This window comes from Anarrhichthys ocellatus, unplaced genomic scaffold (assembly GCF_004355925.1).
Source record: "Anarrhichthys ocellatus isolate YVR2014 unplaced genomic scaffold, GSC_Weel_1.0 scaffold11, whole genome shotgun sequence".
NCBI classification, from domain to species: Eukaryota; Metazoa; Chordata; class Actinopteri; order Perciformes; family Anarhichadidae; genus Anarrhichthys; species Anarrhichthys ocellatus.
In genome coordinates this window covers 1,531,211-1,555,925 of record NW_022280041.1, presented here as the reverse complement: position 1 = coordinate 1,555,925, position 24,715 = coordinate 1,531,211, and the positions used below count along the sequence as shown (strand labels likewise).

Sequence of the window (24,715 nt, the reverse complement as noted above, 5' to 3'; positions counted from 1 at the left end):
AGAGAGAGAGAGAGAGAGAGAGAGAGAGAGAGAGAGAGAGAGAGAGGACGGTTGGGGATTTACCATATACAGTAACAGCCTGATTCTAGAATAAGCTCGGTTTCTCAAACAGACACGGGGCGACCGAAATAGACTTCCTACAAAGGAGTTCAGCGAGTGGTTAGCCGGTGGTGCAGAAAGCATGACAAACTTCTGTGTGAGCGCTCCGTCTGCGAGTCCTCCCGTCTATTTCTGCAGACTGAAGGGAATCCTGCGCTTCAACACACACGCATCTAGACACACACACACACACACACACACTCACGTGGGGAGTTCAATGATCTTATCGGGTGCACGCATTTGCTCGTTCTCCTACAGACGTGTTGCACAAACTGAACCCTCGATGCTTTACTGTAATGTCTGACTGCAACGTGAGGTGTAGACTCTCACACACACACACACACACACACACACACACACACACACACACACAGCACTCTTACAAAGCAAGAAACATCTAAAATGATGAATTATCTCGAAATAACTTAATGTTTGTATCAATCTATATTTGTAGTTTCAAAATGGGAGGTAACCCTCGCAATGTTTCATTCGTTGTCGTTGTACAACACAGGGTTGCGCAACAAAATCCGCTTTTGCCAGATAAAAAGACACAAAAAAACCAAACTATAGTATATGTGGAGGAGGAAAGAAGTTGCTTTGACAAAGCTTAAACGACTGAACACCTCTATAAAGTTGTGGGACTATGAGAGACAGATACAGAAAAAAAGATCGTCAAAATCGAAGCACCAGAGGCCGATATATCCCGACTTTCAATGCACCAGATTGGGGTCAAAGCATTAGATCCTACACTACCCATAATGCAACTGGATAGCAACTTTGCACCCGCCCCTTCCTGCCTGGTCAACGGCCACATCATGACTGATGTCAGTGCCTGAAATCGTGCGTTTTTTCTGCTTTCCAGCGTCATAAAAAGGAAGTAGTAACCCCACCTGATTTTTGTCGCTTTTTATCTGTAGTGACTTTTCAGCTACTGTGAAGTATTTAAATACATGTATTACGATCACGTTTCTCAAGTATCACAGAACACTTATTTTGCACCTAAGTTCTTAAATAAAATGAGAAAATACTTTAACTACACAGGGGTACACAAAAATAGTGTTTACCATGTGGTTATTCCAGACAAACTATGTATTTGTTGAATTACCAGAAAACACACATCGGGAGAGAACATTATGACCATATTGTCCATATTTGTTTGACATTTCCTACTATATTCAGACATTTTACAGAATAAACAATCACAGAAATTTGGGTCCAAAATATTTATCTTTGGTAAAACAAGTAAAAAACATTTGGCTGAAGAGGCTAAGGTTGTCTTTGTTGTCATCTCTACACGTCCTCGTTTGCTGACAGTCATTCTAAACGTACTTAAAATACTGCTTTGTCTCACATGCTGTTTGTTATGCTGCTATTTATACACTACACAGGAGTCTGGGGTAAACTATGTTACATGTGTGCACCCTTGTTTGCATGCTGTACACGCACACACACGCATATACAGTACACACACACACTTCCACGGTGAATGCACTCAGGAAGCCACAAAGAGGCCGGATTCCCGAGCTGCGATCTTCTCTTTCTTCGCGAGCAGATTTACCACAGAGTTCTTCCAGTTAAGTGTGCGTGTATGGTGTGTTTTACCTGTCTTGTGGGGACGTAAATCTGACTATACACTCACATTAAGGGGACTCGCCTTCCTTTTGGGGACAAAATGCAGAAACCCTGTAACGTAAACATTACATTTTAGGATGAAAACTTGTAACCTTTAGGTTACGTTTAGGCTGATAGCGGTTATGGTAAGTCTCTAGGAAATTAATATAAGTCAATCAACACAACTGTGTTAGAATGTGAAGTTTTGCGCGCACACACGCGCACACGCACACACACACACACACACACACACACACACGATATGTAGGGCACTTCTTTCTGCAAACACCAGCAAACTATCCTGTTTGTTTCACTATTTCCTCTCTCTTACACACAAACACCTACTTTAAATACAAAGCAGCCTGGTCTAAACAGAACTACCTCTCCTCCATTACCCCCCAATAAACACCCCCCTCTCTTTCCCCCCCCCCCCCCCCTTCTCCTCTTTCTCTTTTTGTGCCCATCCCGTCTTCTTCTCTCATTGTTTGCAGCGATATTCGATCAGCGCTTCGTTTCGAAAAACAGAAAGCTCCCTCGGCCCCGCTCTGCTCTGTGGATGTGGCTTTTTCTCTCTTTTGCAAACATCAGTTTCTTTCCTGGTAAAACCGTTTGTGTCGTGTGTGTGTGTGTGTGTGTGTGTGTGTGTGTGTGTGTACATAGTGTTTTGGAAGCACGTTTGTGTGTATTAAGGGGTTATTGTGTGTATTTTGTGTCTGCTCAGCTTCATTACCCAGATTGAGAAGCCACTTGGGTTATTTGCTGTCTTTCTGATAACTTGCCAATACCTCCAACTCTATGATTCACTGTCTGGCTCAGCTTGAAGCTCGATGACTAAGGGAAGAGAGCGCGGCAGACGCAGAGGCAGCAACAGACAAAAGGCAGAGCGAGATGGAAACGGAGAATAACTGGCACTCGTTGGATTTGGGGGCCGGATAAGCACTCCGTCTCCCTGATATGATTAGAAATTGTCTCGCCCCGAGCCGGGGAGGAAGCCTCGATCCGAGCCTGGAGAGCCTCTGCAGGCCAACGAAGCCAAGTAAAATTACAAAAAAAAATGAATAAAAGGGCACTTAAGTGAAAAATAAAAGAAGAATTAGCAGTTCAGGGTAAATGCGACGTCTACTTGAGAAGTAAAAACGCTGAGATTAATGCGGGAACAATCAATTAGTCGATGAACAGCGAGTGTGAGCTTTTTGATCAATCAATCAAATTGTCTATTATATAGCACCTTTCAAACAAATCAAATGCAATTTACAAATGAATGCCACGACGAAAACAAGACGAAAATGGAGAGAAGATGGAGACTAATGCACACTGAACAGAATAAAGTTGCTGCCTTATTTGTTATCAAGACTTTATTATCTTACAATACTCTACAAGTATACATTTAGCAATTAATTGAGAATTGTTTGGTCTATTAAACCTCGGAAAATAGTGAAAAGTTACGAGGGGATGTTATCAGTTTGTTTTGTCCAACATATGACGAGATATTCGAGCTATATAAAACTAAGAAAAACAGCATATTTTGACAGGAGAAGAAGATGGAAACAGAAACTACTTAAATCTTAAATCTAGAGTTTGTTGACTTGTTAAACTCTTCAGCAACACTAATGACTAAAAAAAATGGCAAATTCCTGAATTTGTGAACACAAAATAATAAGATAGTTCACTTTAATTAATTTAGTCGGTGATCCTCGGACAAATGGACTCATAATTCATCTTGAGATAATTGGCCTCGTAGAGAGATCAAAACAGAAAACACACATGGAGCAGCGGGGGTGATCGTTCCATCCGGAGAAAGCCGGACTCTCCACCTCGGTTGCAAATATCACGAACCTCTTCGCCTCCCTCGCCCTCAGGACAGACTGCACTTACCCTCCCTCACACGCTGGAGGAGTGTAAACAGAAGCGAGGCTCTCGCCAACGCAGCTTCAGAACAAACACAAGGTCTCTCTTTCTTCAGCCCCGTCTGAGCTTTAAACACAGACCTCAAACACGGAGGCAGTTTATTGGCTGCAGGAGGAACACGGAGGAAAAAAGGCTTCTCTAATATTGTGAAACGTGGGCAGTAAGATAACATTGGTCTATCTTTCTGAATTGTGTGAACACGATGGCCAGATTAGCAACAGGATGAAAAAAGACCTTGTTTGTATACAACCTCCTATGCTCAGACATGTTTGAACTGCCTTTTCCTTATTTCACTCTATTCATTTCTTAATGATTTGCATTCGAGCATCTGTAAAAAGCTAGTAAGTGGACCTTGAGTTGGGATCGTTTTTTGATAAGCTCCAATAATGTTGGGAAGTAATATTCAAATCAGTTGATGATTTGGTTGAAGGAGGACATTCTGAAGTTCACAGATTGACATTTTTTATGATCATTTCACTTTTAATTGTTTTATTTTATGCACGGTGCATCTTCAAAGTCGTAATAAAAACAAAGTGATGAAGTTGCTGAGTCAGCAGACAGAGAGGTGAAGAGAGGACAGAGATGTGATGGAGGGATGGAAGAAGAGAAGCGAGACGGGGTAACACAAACAGCAGTAAGTTCTGCTCCGTTATCCGTCAATCAATCCAGTCATGTCTGTCTACAGTTAAGATCAGTCCATCTCTACCTCTCGCTTTCACTATGACAACAAATTTCCTAAGTTAAAAACCACACACACACACACACACACACACACACACACACACGTGTAAAAATAAAATGTGTTGTTTTAAGAAGGGAAGCCAGGACAGTCACCCTGCTGCCAGAATACTCGGAGTAAAATCAAGAGAGAGACTCCGCTTTCAGTAAGAATCACTTATTACTCATAGCAGCTTCTTTAATCAGTGACTGTCTTTGACTTGGCAAACCATTACAGTAACATTTGACAAATCAAATCATTGAAATAAATAGTTTTCTGTTTCTTTTAACGTTATAAATACAATATGTCTCCATATTTTCATGTCGTATTCTAGTGGACAGCGGTAATTAAAATGTCTAGGGAGAGCGAAGGTTCCAGTTGTAGATTGTGTTTTAGCTCATGGTCACGGTGCAGGTGAGATAGGCCATTTGCATACTGGCCTGATTTTTATGAAACTTGCTTTACGCCTGTAACACCTGTTTGGACTATTATGCGATGAAAGATGGTCCACACAGCAGGTAGCAGCAACAATCACAATGATTCTAATCAGTGTAATTGCAGGAAATGTACTCGTGCATTGAATAGAGCTGGAGTGAAAAAAAAGACTAAACACACGACCTCCTCCTCTCTTTGTCAAAGAGACACGGTCTTCACCAGTGTCATTAACAGATGGGTTTTTTCATGCTGCTGACTCAGACTGTTACTCTTCATGCGGTTGTTAAAGTCGGGGTGTGTGACAGCCCATTATCACACACTAACACACAAAGGAAACTCTTATTTTGCAAGCTGCATTCAAAAAAGAACAAACTCAATCATACGATGTATCAGGACATCAGAATTGCAAAAGCAGCGCGATTGTGAGTGTGTTTATCTGTGTGTGTGTGTGTGTTGCGGTGACCGTCTCTTGTTTCCTGTTAAAGAGGTGTCAAGACAGAGAGGCCGACAAAAAACCAAGACTGCGTCTATTTTTGTCCTCTACGAGAGAAAGAAAGATGAAGAGATAGCACGGTTAAAAAAAACAACAACAAGAGGTGCACAGAAGCAAAAGAAATATAACAAATAATATAAAAAAACTAAAATAAAGGTAAAGTAGAAAAGAGGAAAGTAAGTGTGAATGTGTGAGCCCTGACAGTACAGACTGTACACCGTTGACAGCAGCAGAGCATCAGAGGAAATGTTGTGGCCTCTCACCTCGTTAACAGACACTGTGACTCAACGGCCCAACGTGCACGACATGCAGAGTTTAAGTGGTCCTTCATCTCAAATAATAAAGGCAGCATGTTCTGCACCTCTCTCAGCTTAATGTGTCGCGACGTTTGTCAGTTTTGTCTTTCATACAAGTTTAATTCTTTTCCCATTCTGGTTAATTACAGTAAAAAAAAGGGATAAATGTGTTGTAGAGGTGCTTTTAGATTTCTGGGTGTTTTCTTTTACTCCTGTCACATCTATCTATCCATCTATATTATTTATTTCATTTAATGTTTTTTACAGTATCTGGTGCGAGCAATCAGTTCATTTTTGGCGAAATTTTAAATAAGACAAGTAGAATAATGTGATTTTAGAAGAAATATCACAATTTTAAGCTTTAATTTGATTATTTTTGTGTTCTTCACACATGATTCATTCGAGGTACGTCTGCAATTTGAAAATCTGATGACAAGTTCTGTTTTGACAGTTTCTTGCTTTGATAAATGGTATATTTTTGGTGATCTTTGCAAAGAAAACAGGCCTTTCAAACCCGTCGGTTCTTCAGACCGTGTAGCGCCATTAAAAAGACAAACGGACCCTGCTGGAGGTTCGATGGACTCAAACGCCTCATGTCGCCCCTTCAGTTGCACAGGTTAGAGGATAAAATGTTGAAAACATTTGCAGACTGAGAAGATTTACTTAACTGCTTACTACAAACTATGAATATCATCTCTCTGACACTGAAAACATCAGTTCAGATGCACGAGACGCTAAAACACATGCTTCCTGTTGTCAGTCTCCATTAGCAGAGCGAGAGAGAGAGACGAGGAAGTGATGAACGGTACGCGCCTGTGGGGACACACACACACACACACACTCCACTGATTGATAACGCACGTTAGCACATTAGCAGCTCTACACACACATATGTATGCACGAACAAAAACACACCTGTCAAGACTGAAACACGTTGGCTCATTAGTGACGACACAAACACACACACAAGCTGTCACTGATTGAAGGCGCACGTTAATTAATTAGTGGCAACACACACACACACACACACTGGAGATATTGTTGTCTCCTCATCATTAGCACATTTCCAAAGTGAGTGTCACTATGTTAGACACAGCAGCTGTACGCAAGTCATCAACTTTGTCTCACACACTGAAACACACACACACACACTTTCCTTAGTGGCCTGTTGCAGACTGAAGCGTCATGGCGGTTCAGACGTTGCAGCCACAGGAGGGAGGAGGGATGACGGGGCAAGATGGAGAGGGATAAAGAAGAGAGGAGGAAGGAAAGAGGAGAGGAGGAGAACAGAGAGTGATGGAGAGGTGGAGCGAGATCAATACAAGAATGTAAAGTCTAAAGTCTCTTCAGCCACAATCTGCTGCCGATATACATGTTTGTGACGTTCATGGTCATCGCGGGTAAGTGTGAGAAGAGTGATGTGACTCTTGAGGTTCTTTAAAGTGGAAAAAAAGGCAAAAGTTGGACAGAAATTCCCCGAAACGCTGTTACGACAGAGACGTCGAAGCAGTTCTGGGAATAAAATCAAAGAGATCCAAGGGTCAACATTTACACAGACTCACTATTGACAATGCATTTTGGGGCTAATTAGTGATTTCCTGCAATATTATTATTATTTTTGTATTGTTTGACATTTGCCTTTTGAGGATCTCCCGTTAGATATTTTTAGATAATTTATCAATCCTAAATATCACCAATAGCGTGACACCAGTACGGTTCACAATAACGCTAACGAGGCACGCGTGCTGGTGCCACGGCTCGACCGACATGGACGGTCCTCGCTCCTCTCTGTACCGTTAGCTACAGAAGCTAATCGAGGGAGCCAAGTTCTGCGTTTGGTCAGAATAAAGAGACTGAAATGATTCATGTTAAATTAAAGCTACGTTCAAATCTTGAGGCAGCTCGTGCTGCTTGACTAGTTACATGCTGTTTTGCCCGATTCAACCGGGGTGGTTAGAAAATACCTGAATTATACCTGAAAAGAAGCTCTTGTTTTGTTAAATGTAATTTAAAAGTCTTGATTTACTGGATGTAGCTGAAACAGGGACAGTAGTGGGAATCATTAGGATTGAAAGCATGAGTGAGTAATTCAAAAATAGTTTTAGTCACCCTGATTTGCCAGGTGGGTGGAGTTTACATTTAAGTGCATATCTTGTGGGCTAATTTACAACCAGAGAAACAGTATGTGGTGAGTTTTCAAGCTTCTCTTTCAAAGTGGATCCATCACAGATCAATGTCGGTATTCAAACAGAGAAACAATTAGCAAGGAAGTGCATCACAAGGACTTAAAGTACAGAGACCCAGAGTCGGCAGGTGAAAAGAAAATAGGAGCAAGAGATAGATGAAGGGAGGACAGGATGAAAGGAAGGAAGGACGGGACGATGAACAATGGAGGTCAGAGAAGAGAGAGAGAGAGGCAGCCTGCAGAGATCAAGGCAGGAGGAAATAAAGCACAACCAGGTGGCAGCAATGAAAGCGAGGAATTGAAATAAGACGGGACACAAAAGATAAACACCGAAAAGAGAGTAAAGAAAAAAGGGCTGAAACCACGCGTCCTCTTTTATTTTGAAATAGTCCAAGGCTCCAAAAATGGACGAGGGAGTCGTTTGCTCTTGTAAATGTTTTTTTCCTGCAGTTTGTGTCCATATTTCTTTTACAAATCACCATCTGAACATCTTTCTGTACAAATTATTAATAATGGACCTATAGTTTTATCAGAGTCAGCGCCAATTCAGTTCATAAACAGTTTTATCATTTACATAAGTGTTTTATTCTTGTATCAAAGCAAATATTGAGGCTAAAAACTGCCTAAATTACAGTGAGTGTCTTGTCCAAAATGAGATATTCATGATTTGAAAATTATACATTTATGAAAGATGATTAAAATTATTGTTTTTTCCTCCTAAAAAACTCTTTTCTTCAGAGCTTTTTAAGCTCTTCCTGGTTTCCTTGAGTGTAAAGTGGAGTTCCTGTTTGACTGTGAAGAGTCAACAAGAGGTCAAATCAATAGAAAGTGAGTTGGACGGCTCTAGTTAACCAACAGCAGTCGGTCAGGGAGACGGACCGACTCAGCATTTAGACTCTGAGTGTGTGTGTGTGTGTGTGTGTTTGTGTGTAAGTAAATACTCTCATGCATGTATCATTAACAGCCTATGCAGAGTAACATCATTTCCTCAAATCAATAAAACACGCTGCGTCTGTTGTGGATCACGGTCGAGTTAGCTGCTTGACCAAAGATTTCCTATAAAATACAAGCGGTGGTATTGGAGGCGACGTCCTGCTGTTTGAACGAGGTGAGGTACGTGGTACGAGGTATGAGGTAGACTCTAACAGTTTTGTACAAAATTAACCTTTTGGCTCATTTGCCAAAGTACCTGCCAAGAAACATTTTTTAAATAACAAGCTTTTTATTATTTTTAACGGTCACAATCTCAATTTAAGGATAGAATGAGTCCACAGTAAAGACATACGTCTTATAAGTTTATATTTTTCATTATTTTTGCTTATTATTAGTACGTTTATTGTGTTTTATTATAATCACTACCTTCTCATATGTAAAATATGTGTTTGTCTGGTTCTACTACTTCTTTTGTGTGGACCCCCCCCCCAGGAAGACCATCATCCACTTTGCGAACTCTTAACGGAGATCCAAATAAACAATAAGGAATAAAACTGGCATTTTACCCCGAAATTCAGCAAGTCGTTGCAGTGAAGCGCCGTAAAAGGCAGAAATTTGATCCGACAGATTGTTAAAAATGGCTCCTCTAAGGTTTTATTGAGCTGCATTGTTCAGCCTGAAGGACACAAACGGAACGTTTTATGCAATCTTTGTAGCAGCGACTGAACAACACATCTTAAATAGTCGGGCCGCCTCCTCTACAGTCAACCTGTTGTGACGGTAAATATGGGTATTACAGCCTGCTGCTCGCTGTGTGCACTTCTTATATAACTCTCTCTCTCTCTCTCTCTCTCCCTCTCTCTCTCTCTCTCTCTCTCTCTCCCTCCACTACAGCAGCTGTATCACATCAAGCCAAGGGCATAAATCAAAGAGCGCGCACACACACACACACACTTATGCCCAGTAACACTGGGCATCCCACACACTCCTGCACCCTCCTCAAGCCATTTCAGTTTTACCGTCCCACACACACACACACACACACACACACACACTATAACTCCTCATCTCCATTGCCGTGAACACCCACACAGATTTCTGCACTGGGAGCGAGATGCAGATAAAAAAGAACAAATATAGCGGGGGTTTGATTCCAGTGCATCGTGCAGGAAATTCACAGGAATAGAAGGGGGGGGCGTTACCTGTTGGTCACCACTCAAAACACCTGAAATATATATATATATATATATATAAAAGTTACATAAGCTGAGGTGGTGCTGCTATTTTAAAAGGTTTGTTTGGGAAGCAGAGAAAAGTAAAAAAAAAAAGACAATTAAGGTGCAGATGCTCCGAAGATTAAAAATAATAATACAGCATAATATGACAACAGGGGAGTCACTGTTGTCCATTACAGTGTTACCCAATCGGCCGACTCAACCCACAAATCATAATCGCACACAATTTACAGGAGCTGTTTGCTCTTCCGCCTCATGTTCTTCCTGTTTCTCCTTTATTTTCCACACAGTAAATGAGAGCAAGAGAAACAGGAGGAGGAGGAGGAGGAGATGGTGAAGAGAAGGATGGGGGGGGGAGAGGAAGAAAGAGTGTGAAAGCTTATGTAACGGAGCCTGGAGGTGGAGAGACGAAGAGAAAGAAAGACAAAAGGAAAGTAAGACAAGAGGTCACGGGGTCTTCACAAAAAGTTCATGAACAAAACTTAAAGACGTTCATTTTTGTTTCTCAAATTTAGCATCACATGTCAATTTCAAACCTCCTCTGTCAAACTATAAACTGCTCAACAAATGGGAGTTACTTTAAATGTTTTAAAAGAGACAAATTAAGTCGCTCTCCATTGACTTTTGTATCAAACGACATTTAAAAATGCCTAAAAACTGTGTGTGTGGTGGGACGCACTACCAACAGGGGAAAGAACCCAGAACTAAAAAAAAAAAAAGCTGAGGATACAGGCAATAAGACGCGATGCTTCAGCAGGATCCTGATGCCCGACGTTACGTGTGCAGCGAGCATTTTGTCTAAACGTCAGTTTTAGGCTAACTTTATTTCTGTAAGTTACGATGAAGCATTTTGACAGCATGCAACTTAGCAAGCTGGCTAGCAGTTAACTGCTAAATGTAAGAGTTTTCCCCTCTTCTGTGACTCTTTATTGAATTAAATGACGTACAATACTGAGAACAAAATGCCAAGCGGGAGTAACTACGCAGTACAAGGAAAATAGAAAGAAGTTTAAAGAGGTTTTGTGACTGACTAGCGCATCCGTGTTCCCCCTGGCTAGCGCGTTAGCGGTTAGCTGGCCAGCTACAGTAGATTACCAACTACCACATTTTTAACTCACAATATAACCAACATTGCACAGTGGATAGTTGCGTGGATAGCAGTGAATGTGTGATTGAGATAAGCTAATGCTACGTAGCATGGTGTGCTAACTGAGATACAGTAAAAACACTCCCTGCTCTGTTCTGTAGACCAATTCATCTGATTTCCAAGTCAATGGCTTTAAACGTCATCGATTTCATGTGCAAATGCTTTCGCGATTAATTGATGGTAAGTATTTGTCCGAGAATAGATTAATACGCTCAAAACGAGGCCTATTATTCAATATCTGATGCATCACTGTATTGATTACCTAAACTGGACTGTGAATTATGCTGTGTTCTACGACTATAAAGCCTCATATATTTGGATGTAATGCTTCTATATGTGCTGTAGAGCTACATGTTTTTATATATTTATAGCAATGGGCACTTGTTGGCACAAAAGCAACCTTCTAACCTTATGAGGACCTTGCATTGACTAAATTTAGACCCTAAACTATTACAGTAAGTACAGAAGGCTTGAGTGCAGGCTATTAATATCAGGCCTAACAGTAAACCAAGCAGTACATATGGTACGAAATTAAGTCTTGTTTTTCTCTTTCACTTCTCAGATTGGCAACATCGTGAATAGCTAAAATTAGAAACAGACTTCCTTATTCTGAGGTGATCTATGAACAATGAAACTGTTGATCTGAAATCGGATCTCACAGCATCTGGTTGCTCTCTTTATTCTAAAAAGGCATTCTAAATGTTTTTAATCATTAATATGAGCATTTCTTTGTATGTCACTTTGCATTTTTTTTTTTGCCTTTGATTGTTATAATACATCAACAGAATGTAGTTGAGAGGCGGACAGGAAATGTGAAAGGAAATGACACGCATGAAAGACTCGAACTGGGGACATTGCGGTTTATGAGGCACACATCTTAGCACGGACACCACTGTGACGCCCTAAGAGCACCTTAAGTTTCACCAAAAATGAGACAAAAGGGCTTTATTAAAATGCGTCTTATTTTCTCTGGAAGACGGGTGGGGTCGAGTTCTTATAAACTCTGCAACAACAGGCTGGTACAAGACAAAAAAATAGTTACCCACGGTTTTAGACCTCAGGGCCAAAAGCTCAAACTGATTCTCACAAAAGATATCGAAACAAGAACACACGGCAAATCAATCCCCGTCAGTCTTAAAGTCCAATCCAGTCAATAGAGGCTGAAGCTTATAGTGTCAGTCAATTAGCAAAACACCGAGGTCACATTCACTTGTGATTACAGACTATAAAACGACAGCGACAAAACTTGCAGCCGATTTTAATGTCCTTTCCTGAAGGCTTAACCATGACACAGCAAGTTTTATGATCAACAAATCCAATAAACACACACACACACACACACACACCGATGCTCCCCCCACGTGTACCAAAACAAACAAAAGAGACACACAAACACACTAATCCACTCAGGACATTGTTGTCACGACAGCGTGATCCTGGAGGCGATAGTTTACTAGCTTAATCTAATTCACATGACTGCAGGTGCACACAATCTAGTCAACACACACACACACACACACACACATATATACATATACATATATACATATACTGTATATATATATACATATATAAGCATAGACACACAAAGAACTAATCACAGCATTGTCAAGTTTGACTGACAGATGGCGAGTCCTATTTCAGCTAATGGGAGAGGAGCTGCGTGATGATGTCATGGACTCTCATAAAAACTGTGCTGTCACAAATAAAGAGAAACAATCCCAGAGAGTCCATCTCCCACATGATTTTATTTAATTTAAAAATAACACGACATATTTGCCGCTGTAGTTTTTGTGTCATGTTTGATGTTGACGTTAACGATACTTATTTATACAAATGAAAATTCCCTTTACACGACATTTTCAACAATCCATAAACACAACTGTAAACTTTCTGTTGTAGTTGTCATTATATATTTTTAATGTAAATTGATTTTATTGTAAATGTGATGAAGTTAATGGAAATTTTCAATTTTCTTTTCCCTCATGATTTTACACATTTCGTAAAAACTGTTAAACTTCAACCCTAAAATATATATAAACACAACTAAATGTAATAAATACATTTTTTCAAATACTACTGATTTATTTTGTATCTATTATTTTCTACTGGGTGATTTAATATAAACACAGATAATAAAACTAGACAGGTTACACACAAAAAAAAAAAAATCCTTTCCCTACTTCCTGCCCCGAGACCCTGAAACCATGGCGAATTATGCCCATATACGGGCGTGCACATCAACCTCTACACCCCATTACAGCGGTGTCCGGACGATATTAGCCAATCAATACCAAACTGATATCCAATACCATTATCTGCTCCAGGAACAAAACGTGGCATTATGGGATGCCGTCCCTGGGCAACAAGGGGTTACCGGGTATCCTGTGTTTCCTATTGATCGGTGCATGATTTGCGGTCAATGCGGGTAATGGACAACAATTTCAACACACCCACACACACACGTATGATAGTAAATGAGACTGTTGTCTTCTGTGTGTTTGCATTGATAATAATGCTTCTCTCATTGCAGATGTTAGCTCATCAATAACTAATGAGGCAGACGTGGGTGTGTTTGTGCGTGTTTGCCGGTAAGAGGCCGATATCAGACCATCGATATCTTCCTGTAAAGCACACAGTCCGGAGGCCAGTAAGCCAGTAAGAAGTCCAGTAAGAGAGAGAGAGAGCGAGATGTTAATATGTGATTACGTCAGACCGGCTATCAGAGATTTGAACTCAATGTAGACAGGAAGTGAGCAGGAAGTCACGTGAGCACGAGCCAACGCAGATGCATCGGATGAAGATAAAAGTCTGATAAAAGTGACACGAGAGAGAGAGAGAGAGAGAGGGAGAGAGAGAGAGAGAGAGAATCGAACACACAGAAAAGACAGATAAACCGATGCAGCAAACAAGGTACATCCTCTTAAAAAGAGACTTCACATGAAGCAAAAGTCCTTCAAATGGCTTCTCATCCACTCCTCAGTGAGATGTTTAAATCTTAATATCACCTCCTGAATAAATAAGCGGTTAAATGTTTAATCAGGGTTCCCGGCGTGGCCCTGATGGAAAAATTCCACGACTTTCTCCAAGTTAAGATCCCTCCCTGGTTTGCTATAATGTTGCTTCTCTACCTCGGAGAAGACAAAAAGCTCTCTAAAGAAGTTTAAAAACACCAAACATCTGGAATAAAACACACCTCGGATAGAAACACCGGCGAGGCTTTAATCTTAATCTCTTCTCCTACCTTGGCCCTTATCTGACCCGAGGTCGACACCTTGCGGATCAACTTGTGCGACGTCTCCTCTTGTTCCCCGTCGCTGTCCGATGACTCTTCTCCAGCTTCTCCAGCCTGGAAGAAGAAGAAGACGGAAAAATTGCTGGACATTTTGTGTGGGAAAATTGCCAGATATTACTAACAAACAATTTGTGGAGGCACAAATGTACTGAATAGTGAGTTCCTGACCATCCAGAACTCATGTGAGAGGACATACGGGACCAAATTGTCCTCCTTTTAAAATGTAGAGGAAAGGTTCAGCCACTGATTTAGAAGAAACTCTTATTTCTTGCATAATTTCCATGTGATTTGGTTGAAGGGCAGCGGCTCAATCCGCTTCCCGCTGCATCTGTTCAGTGAACTGCTGCTATCAAGTTTACTGATTTTTAACTACTTCCTGTTAGAGAGAGAGAAAAAAAGCCAATGACGAGCTAAACTTAAAAATCTGAACGTGACGTTTTGTGACGCAGAAATACTGAAAAACTTCCTGAGATCTGGTTTGTTGTGAGATTCGGACTTTCCGCTACAGTCAATAAAACTACTTCAAACCTCAAGCAGCAACCATAAAAAATGTTTAAATAAATTTTAATATTTTTGCGTGTTTAATTCTTTAAGCTTTTGTTCATGTTTCATCTGTCCGAGAGTTCTGCTTTTCTCAGATTGTTCTCGACTCCACCGGAGATGAATTGTTCTAATTATTCCTGTATTTCTTCTTCTTGTTTTCCATAAAATGTATAAATTATTTTTTTTAAATAAAACATATTGATGCCTTATGTGTAACTTTAAATTATAAAACGTAAACAGCACTTAAGGTCTCTTTATTCATTAAAACAATAAAAAATGCCACAGACACGACATGACCTCTGTGTCACCAGTGGAGGCTAAAGCTCTGCTTCTCCGAGGAGAATCGGGAATCAATAAACGTCTTCAATCAGCTGTCTCGGCCATTTTGCACCTGCATGTTACTCACAACTCCCACTGGACGGAACGTAGAAATGCAGCGCGACAGATTCTTGACCAACATGCGAGTTCACACATTTACCGAGTCTCCCCCGACTTCTGGTTCATTCTCGGCGCACGAACGCGAGGGTTACGCTCCGAACTCATCACTTCCTGTGTGCTTTGGACGGCTTACTTTGACGGTGATGGAGCCGTTGGATGAGGCTGTTTGTGCATTTGCATTATACGACTTATTATAAGACTTATTTCCGCAAGTTGTTGGGTTTTTTGCAGCAGAAATACATAAGAGCTTTTTCAGCATGCACCCAAGGCGTGGGATTGGAAAAGCAGTCTTGCACAGTTCTAGGCCTCAAGAAGTTATAATTGACGTTACTAGTTGGGCCATAAGTGTTGGAGATTTAGATTCCCAGTGGTGATTTAACCCCAACTCACATTAAGAAGTTACAAAAATTTGAAAAAAATCATCTCAGGATGCAAAATAAGAAGTTAAAACAGTTTAAAAATGCAACAAAATAGTGATTTTATTCAGCATTAAGGCTTTTTTCTAATTCTTAAGCTTAACATGCAAGTTTATGCAAAAGGCAAACTGGCAGCATGAAGTTGTTTTTAAACTCGTGCCCTATTATCTGCATTATTTCACAAAAGAGAATCAGCCACACACAGAGAGACCCGAGTACTTACAATGTGGGTCCTTTCAGAGTTGGCTTGGGGCGACCCCAGGGACTCGCTGTGCTCCGCCACGTACAGGACGTTGGGGTTCAGTTTGAAGGCCATGGCGAGGACGAAAGAGAGAGAGAGGAGAGAAGAAGAAGAAGAAGAGTTTTTTTTGGCTGAGTGGAGGAAGAGGATGACAAAGGGGGCGTCAGGCTCCGGGACGCCGCACTCGTCCTCTCGCCGATCTCTCTATCCGGAGAGGGGGGGGGAGGGGAGGCCAAACTCTGGAAAAGATGGAGGACTGAATTATTGATCAGGAGAGAAAAGATGTTATTTTTTTTCTTTTCGTTTTTGATTGGCAGCTCCCTTAACTTCACTTTCCCCAACTCTATCATTAACTTCTCCTTCTCCTCCATCGCAATTCGCTCGGGTTCCTCTTCCACTTCTTCCTCTATTTGTGAGAAAATAACTTAAGAGATTTCACAGTTCAGCAGCTTGCATGTGTGGGTTTCTTTTAAACAGCAAAACCGTGATGATGATGAAGATGAATGTGAAACATGATGCTGACAACGGAAGGATGATGATGATGATGCGGCTCATTACAGGAAGACTATCCTGTCTTGCAACGCGCAATATATGTGACCAGCTCGCGCTGCTTGACGCGCGCGCTCTTGCACGCCCCTTAAGTATCATATATTGATTTTCATTCGGCAAAGTGAATGGATGTAGCGGGTGCTTGCTTGTGTGTGTGCAGCTCACTTCTCTGCCGCCCCCGTTTGACACCAAACTTGAGCACATAAATGTTGAAAAATAAGAATAAGACCGGAATAGAACCGCTGCATGCAAAGGGAGCTTTTTTTGGGGGGGGTTTAATGTCTTAAAACATGTTTTAATACCAAACAAACGGATGGATGCACAACAGGCTGTCGTGCGCCCCCCCTCTCCTCTCCCCCCCCTTCATCATTCATTCCGTCCGTGTCGCTGTTTATTGCGAAACAAACGGCAATATTCACCGCGGCTCGTGCGCATTCGTCAAACGGACTCAGTCGGCTCAGCTGTCACAAACGCGATAACATCCACCAGCGACCCGGACGGCCACCGTCACCGCGCGCGGCCACCTCCTCTGCACAAATAAACACCCCACCACCACCACCACCACCTCCACCACTGTGCTCTCGTGTGTCGATACAAATACAAATAATGTGCTTATTATATACCTCCGCGCGTAAATGTCGTCCTCCGACGGAGGTGAATCAGCGGCAGTGTCTCCCCGCTCCTGTTGCCCGGCCTGGGTCGCTCTTCCGGCAGGCGTTTAGGTGCTCACAGTCGGCAGCAGCAGCAGCAGCAGCGTGCGGGTCTCTCTCTCCAGTGGTGCTCGCCTTGCAGAGAGAGACGCGGTCGGTACGCATAGCGTCGGAGCGGATCTGAATCAGGTAGGAAGACGAGGGAGGGAGGGAGGGAGGGAGGGAGGTAGCAGGGGGCGAGGAGAGAGAGATAAATAGAGAGAGAAAGAGAGAGAGAGAGATTTGAACGCCGCGTTGTCGCCTCGAATATCGCCGCTCCGAGGTTAAACGGAGAGCAGAGAACGCGCGCATGCGTAAGAGCGCGGGAGGAGAAAACACGGCTTTAACGTAACACAGAAACACCAATCAACGACGAGACGCCAACAGATGCACGAGGTAGAGCGAGGACAAGTTTGGAGATTCCATTTATAATAAATAAGAAAATTCTGAGAGCTGAAAAATAAGAGAGAAAAGTTCAGATTAAGATGTTTTTCTTAAGTTTTCAAAGTGCTTTGGGTACATCTACACCCTCCTGCCGGTGAGACTGATACCTACAAGCACAACAAGACATAATAAGTGAACACACTAAACCACATTGTCTTAATAAATCATAATAAATGAATTAAAAAATCTCGAAATAATGGGTCAGAGTTTGAATAAAGACAACAGAAGAATAACAAAAAAAACAATAGAATAAAATATAAACATATGAACAATAGAATAAGTTATTAATTAAGTGTAAAAGAAGTAATACTGACACCTGTGCAAAATATAATTGCAATAAGAGTAAGGTTATTAAATAAAGTAAACATTAATTGATATTGAACAGAAGTAGAAAATATTGCACATATAATAGAAAATAATATTGCACATACAATTGAAATGTAATTTGGCACGGTGTTGAAATAAATAAATAAATCTAAATAAATAGATTAAGATCAAAGGTTTGCTATATATATATATATTCAAATCTGGTGTCTTTTTATAGTTTTATATTTTGCATGAGAGGGATACAAACAGCACAGGAAGCTCTGCTGCAGACTCAAACTCCAGCGACACAGCATTGCTCTTGCAGGCAGTAACAGCTGGATTTCAAACATCTGTTCAGACAGGCTCTCACAGACAGGCTGTCACCATATCAGATTTTTGATGCTGATATTTCCTAGAAACTTATCTCGCACATCTCTGCTCAACACAAGACTTAAACTGGTGCTTTTGTGTGATTATTTCTGGAGAAACTCAGTTTTACACGTCTGTCAATTAAACAAACAAATCGTCTAATAATTGATTTAGTCGAAAACCTAATCTATAGGAAACAAAAGTAAAATTCATCTTTAACTTTGTTTGTTGTGTGTTTTGTCTACTTTTTTGGCAAATAAATTACACTCAAAATACTGTAACAAAACTGTAAATAAAATGATTCGAGAGCCACTGGATTATTTACATGATTATCATATCTCAATATTTCATTTTTAATCCCGACACTTAAACGAAAGAGAGAGAGAGAGAGATAGATAGATAGAAAGAGAGAGAGAGACAGAGAGAGGGAGGGGGGGAGAGAGACAGAGAGAGATAGAAAGACACAGAGAGAGAGAGAGAGAGAGAGAGAGAGAGCGTGCATGAGAAAGGGAGAGAGACATCCACATTGATAGGAAAGAGAGAGAGAGAGACACAGACACACACTGGCACCGCTCAGTACAATAGTAATTTGTTTACAGTTGATTAAATATTCATGCCGAATTAGCTGCCAGCAGTCACTTCATTGTGTGTGTGTGTGTGTGTGTGTGTGTGTCGGGTCGTAACACACACACACACACACACACCTGCTGGATTCCCTCCACTGATCAGGTGACAGTTACTGTATTCATCTCTCTCTTTTTTTTCCTCCCCAGTGGTTGCCCTTGACAACAGTGGGAAGGAAGGGTTAAAAGGATGGAGAGCAGAGGGAGCGAGGAGGCTGACCGAGGAGGGAGTCTGCATCCAGGCAGAACACACTTACAACTGCAAATTAAGGTTATTTTTTGTTATTAATGTGATCATTTTTCTTAATAAATCTTGTTTTGTTCACAAACCCAAATATATATTCTATTTACGATGATATAAAAGAAAAGGAGCAGGAATAATAGAATATTTGGCTTTATTTTGCATGAAAAATACCTTTTATATACTCTTTTATGGTGCGTTTTATTATGTTACTTTTCTATCAATGGTTTTCTAGATGGAGAGATGATTTTTGCACCTCAACAAGAGGTGTTTTTCTTTTAATTTCTTTTTGCCCTGAATGAAATCCCAGTATTCCTCAAATCTGCAAAAGGGAGGAAAGATAACAGAAGCTAGAAGCTGAACACTCCTCCTCCTCCTCCTCCTCCTCGCTCTCCCAGGGAGCCGCTCACAGGTTGTCAGATTTCCTCTCGTCCTCGTCCGGGAGCTGCAATCACAACCGAGCAATAAAAGAAATGGATAACAAAGAGATAATTAACGGCTCCGTGTTACGTATCAAACCGAGAGCAGCTCTCTGCACCGTCGTTATCAACATGCAAATACGAACATGCTGTCGTGCGTCCTGTGCTAATCTCTCACCATAGTTAGCTATTTAATAACGTGCAGCTTGCAGAAATAGCTTATTTTTTTTAATTCATACACGTCTTCCTGCTGCTTTTCTTTCAAGGAAAAATACACATTCTGTAGTTCTTTAAATTAAACGATTTTAGTCATTCAGCTAGTTTTCTACTAGACTCGGTGGCCAGCTAGTCACGCGGCTCGTTGGTGGCCCGCTAGTCACGCGGCTCGGCGGCTCGCTAGTCACGCGACTTGTTGGCGGCTCGTTAGTCACGCGACTCGTTCGTCACTTGCTAGTCACGTGACACGTTTGTTGCTAGCTAATCACGCGAATGGTTTGTTGCTCGTTAGTCACGTGACTCGTTAAGTCAGTCAAGTTAACATCAACCACGCCCTTTGTTTCTAAACCTAAGTGGTTTCGGTTTCTTAATTTCCTGTGAAGTTTATTTTGAGAGGACACTGACCGCAACGAGTGGAAACCGACACGTCCAAAACGGAAGCTAGAGGGAACACTAGAGTGTCATAATTTGAAGAGATTGGAGTGAGAACGTGTTGATGTAGTCAATATGAAGCTAATGCTATCAGCTAGCTATTTTAGCTTGGCACAAAAAAAATAAAGAAAATACCTCACCACCCACCAGGCTCCAACAAAAGACACACCCACTTTCCTTTCTGATAATAAAACACTACCAACAATACATTTAAAAACACTACAATAAGATTTAACTAAATGTGACTTCAGCTGGACTCTTAATTCTTTTGGGAGTGACCTCATTAACCGCGAGACACTGGAGGTTTGCAGACTTGGCAAAAGCGCCGATTGAGCTTCTTAAAAGGTTGTAAAAGGTCGCTAATGGGTCAGGGGAACATCATTTCAGTTGATCTGGAATCGACCCCGGAGGGAGGGGCTTATCGATCGGCTAATTAGAGGAGCTGAGAAGATAAGTGAAAAGATGAATGGTGCTGCAGTTATTCCACAAAGTCACTGATCCGGAATCAAGCTTGTCCCCCTCAGTGCTGTGTCTTTAACTCTCAGCAGTGCCTTCATATATATATATATATGTCTCCTGCTCTGTCAACGTATGCACCATGTGCTGCTATGCTGCCACCTAGTGATTTATTCGCCCATTAAAAAAGATTATGTAGCAAATGAAGCTGGAGAGTGCAGAGGGAATTTAGAAGAGGAGAAATGGAAAGGGAGACCAGTCACAGGTGGTGAAGTCAAACGATAATCCATTTTAAGAGCATCAATTATTGAGTGTATGTCTGCGATTTCCCCTTTGATCAACGAGAGCGTTTAATCACTGGGAAGGCTAATGGGGCGTGGGACGGGGGAGGGGGGAGGAAACAAAAGAGCCGTCGATGGGGAGAGATGGTTCAGAGAGGGGAGACAAAGGGCCTCCTAGAGAGAAAAGAGTGAGAGATTAAGATTTGGTCTTTGATCTTTTGGTTTTATTGATTTTTTTATCATTGAAAAAATTGTTTGACAATTTGGGAAATACCCTTTTTTTAATTGTTTATTTTCTCTCAAAGTTCGATGAGAACGCTAAACATGTAGCCAGTTAGCTTAGCATAAAGACTGGAAATGGGGGGAAACAGCTAGCCTGGCTCTGTCAAAAGCAGAGTTTGAGTCTCAGTATTCAAACGTGATTCTTCACTTTGGGAACACCAGCTGACGAAACAATCGCATCTCAAGGTCCATTTAGTGGCTGATCTGGAGCTTTTGATCATATCGCATGAGCTTCCTCGGCTCGTCTCCGGTATCATGGAAGTGTAAAAGCTTGAATTTTAAAAAAAAAATGTTTTTCCCGGATCATGTCAAGGATTTAAAACATGAGAATTTAAACGTGTTTTCTATGACGACTCAGAAAATATACATCTGCTGAGGAAGACCGATCGAAAGCTCCAGAACAGCTGCTTACTGGACCTTGAGGTGAGGTTATCTTATCACTTTATGAATGTTGTTATTAAAGGGTACATAATTATGTTAGACAAAGTCCTTACTGTGGAAAAATGAGCAGAAAGAAGACAAAAAGGAGACAAAACAATAAACGATCAAATAAACTATGAAAGAAGGACCGAAGAAAAAGGCAGTAAAACGGATTTACAGCATAGAAAGAGGTAAAAAAGGTGATTCCCTCCACCTGTATTGAAGCTCTAAATACCGCTGTGGAGCACAGATCAGGAACATTTGAGTCATCTGCCATTTGAAGTCGGGTAACGCAGCAGTCGTGCTTTGAACGACCTCAAGAGACCGAATATTAAAAGGGGAACGATTCGGAGGTCAAAAGCAAGCGAGAGACGGACACAACGCAGGAAACGGAAAAGACAAAGAGACCATTGTGTGTGTGTGTGTGTGTGTCCGATTGGCCCCGGCTCTTCACCATATTGGTTTCCATGAGAACACAAGGACCAAGTGAGGAGAACAGGTGGTAACCTCAAAGAGACACAGCAACACATCCTGTTAGCCTCTACAACCAGGCGGTGCTCACACAGCGCAAACACAGAGCTGCTAATGAAGCCACATGCTGTTCTCACACACACACACACACACACACACACACAATCATTGTGTCTGTCACTGCGACTGAGACGCTAACACACTGGACTGTATGAGAAGGAGAAGTGTAGAAGTCGAAACCGGGATTAGATTAGATATATTTCTTCAAGTTCAAGCATTCAACCAAATCGCCGACCAAAGTGTTGGCAGTCCAGCTGCATTGTGGGTAATGTTGTTTTTAAACTGTCCATCGTGAGTCAGACATTATGGAAGTGAGCCGCTAAACTGGTGGAGTACTTTGAACTCGAGATTGGACAATTATTAACAAATCATTGTTTATATCAGATCATTCTGAAAACCTTGAACATGGAAGTCGCCCAAACTACGATTTTAAAGATGTGTTTTAAATTTGTTTACACAGAAAACTCCACAAAGAAACCAATAGTGAGAGCTCTGAAACAGGAGTGAGATATAGAAGTGGTACTTGAGCACAGAGGTTTTAAACTCAAAGCTCCTCCAGTGGGGAATGAATTAACCGAGTGATTCATTAAATAGTTTTAGACACAGTCTGAGCAGCAGTGTGCCACAGTTAGTGGCATCAATAGTAAGAACTGTCCATTAACCCCACGGTAAAAATGGTTTAAATGTCTGAATGAAACATTAAGAAACCCAAAGCTTTGCAAACTGTCAGGGTCCAAACGCCAAACAATAAAATGTGTCAGCGGTTAAACAACAAAAAACCACCGAAGAAGAAAGCAAACTCATGCAAGTTACTTTACACAATGCAGGATGGAAAACAGAGTTTAAAAAGCAACAAAAGTTGCTTCAGTGGTTCACAACGCCGCTGTTCGAGTGCTGAATATTACCAGCTAAAATTCTCCAGCTGTCAGGATGAGACTGACTCTGATTTGAACTAACGTGACACTCTTCCCTCTCTGTCCTCCCTCCAGGGAACTCAGTCAGCTAATGGAGACTGAACAGCGTCCCTGAAGCTGTTGGGGCTGATGTATCATGTGCAAGGGCACTCGAGTGAACCTCTGAGGACGCACGGGCCGACATTAAGGACACTCTCATCCATCGACCGCCCACTTCAGTGCCCACGGTAGGACGCGAGTCCTCGGTCAATACAACGTACGAACCACCGTCTCTCATTTTGCCCAGAACCGAATTCAAACCATAGCAGTTGCAGATCAGAAAATCTTATTTTAAAAGGCGAAACAAATGACGTTGTTGTCTCGACGGAGGAAACGGAGCTGAAAAAGTATATGGACACTGAAACGGGTATAATATGCAGCATTTTCCTTAAAAACACACGACTCGTACAAAAAGAATGCCTCTCGATCATCACATATGATCCTCTAGAAGTGTGTCTACAGAGAATCTGCCCTCTGCCTGTATTTTCTCTTTCTTTCCTTATTATTATTCTTTGATAGATTCATAGAAAACATAAATAAGCTGCAAGTCTCTCTCATAAAATACAAACCACACCCACAAAATCATTCATGCAAATTAAAAGCCAAACCTATGACGGAATACCATTAAAGTGCTCAGCTCTGTGGGGATGATTGCCTTTTTCTCTGAGGTTGTTTGGAACGAAACTCTTCAGTGTTACACGACTTTTCGAAGCGGCTCAGCAGTAGGTGTACCGTACGGTTGATGCATCTGTGTTACGCAACCATGGACAGCAGCATGTGTGTGACACACACACGTGCCAATTAGCGGGGGGAGAAAGTCAGTAAAACAAAACAAAAGCTCGTATACGGCGTCCACTGCAAGAACAGCTGGCCTCGTTACGCAAGCAATGTTTTGTTTTGTAAGTGTTGTAGGTGTGTGTGTGTGTGTGTAGGTGTGTGTAGGCATGTGTGACCAGCAAAGCTGCTTGAGATCACACCTTCCTACACACACACACTCTCAAGGGCAGATGGTTATATAGGGAGAGACGCAGGAAAGATACAGCTGTTAACTGTGTGCATTGATTACATTTGGTTTTTTTTTCATTTGAGCTATATTGTTGGCTGAGAAAATGTTAAAGTGCCGGCTCATTTTAAGATTCCCCGGTGCGCTAAAAGCCACATTATAAACGTAAACACCAGGTAATAGAATGGGCAGTAATCTTACTGATGCTAGAATCTTAACTCCGGTTCCATTTGGTGGCTTTCTTATTATTAAAATGTGTTTGTTGGTGCAGTCTTTGTGGGACAATGTTTTAAAAAGATGATGCTCATAAGTTGTCTCCTGTGATGGTCCTCTGCTGCATACAGTCTGTAATACAGTAATACGGCCTTTAGAGATCAATGCCTATATAAATAGCAGCTGCTGCCTGTTTACATGTCGGGAGAATTGATTTACAGCAAAGAGTAGATCGATTGATTGAAGAGAAATAGCTCTGGTCAATAATAGGGGAGGGGGGGGGGGGGGGGGGGGG

General features: G+C 41.5%; 1 protein-coding gene across 1 annotated transcript in view; it reads right to left on the bottom strand.

Moving 5' to 3' along the window:
- LOC116385439 (diacylglycerol kinase eta) overlaps positions 1-24,715 on the bottom strand; it is a 60,186-nt gene that overhangs the window by 33,019 nt on the left and 2,452 nt on the right. The window contains exons 2-4 of the mRNA XM_031850932.1: positions 17,166-17,372; positions 15,976-16,232; positions 14,305-14,409 (exon numbers count right to left, since the gene is read on the bottom strand). Coding sequence (XP_031706792.1) covers positions 14,305-14,409; positions 15,976-16,068 — 198 coding nt within the window. The 5' untranslated portion in view covers positions 16,069-16,232; positions 17,166-17,372. The remainder of the gene's footprint in view (positions 1-14,304; positions 14,410-15,975; positions 16,233-17,165; positions 17,373-24,715) is intronic.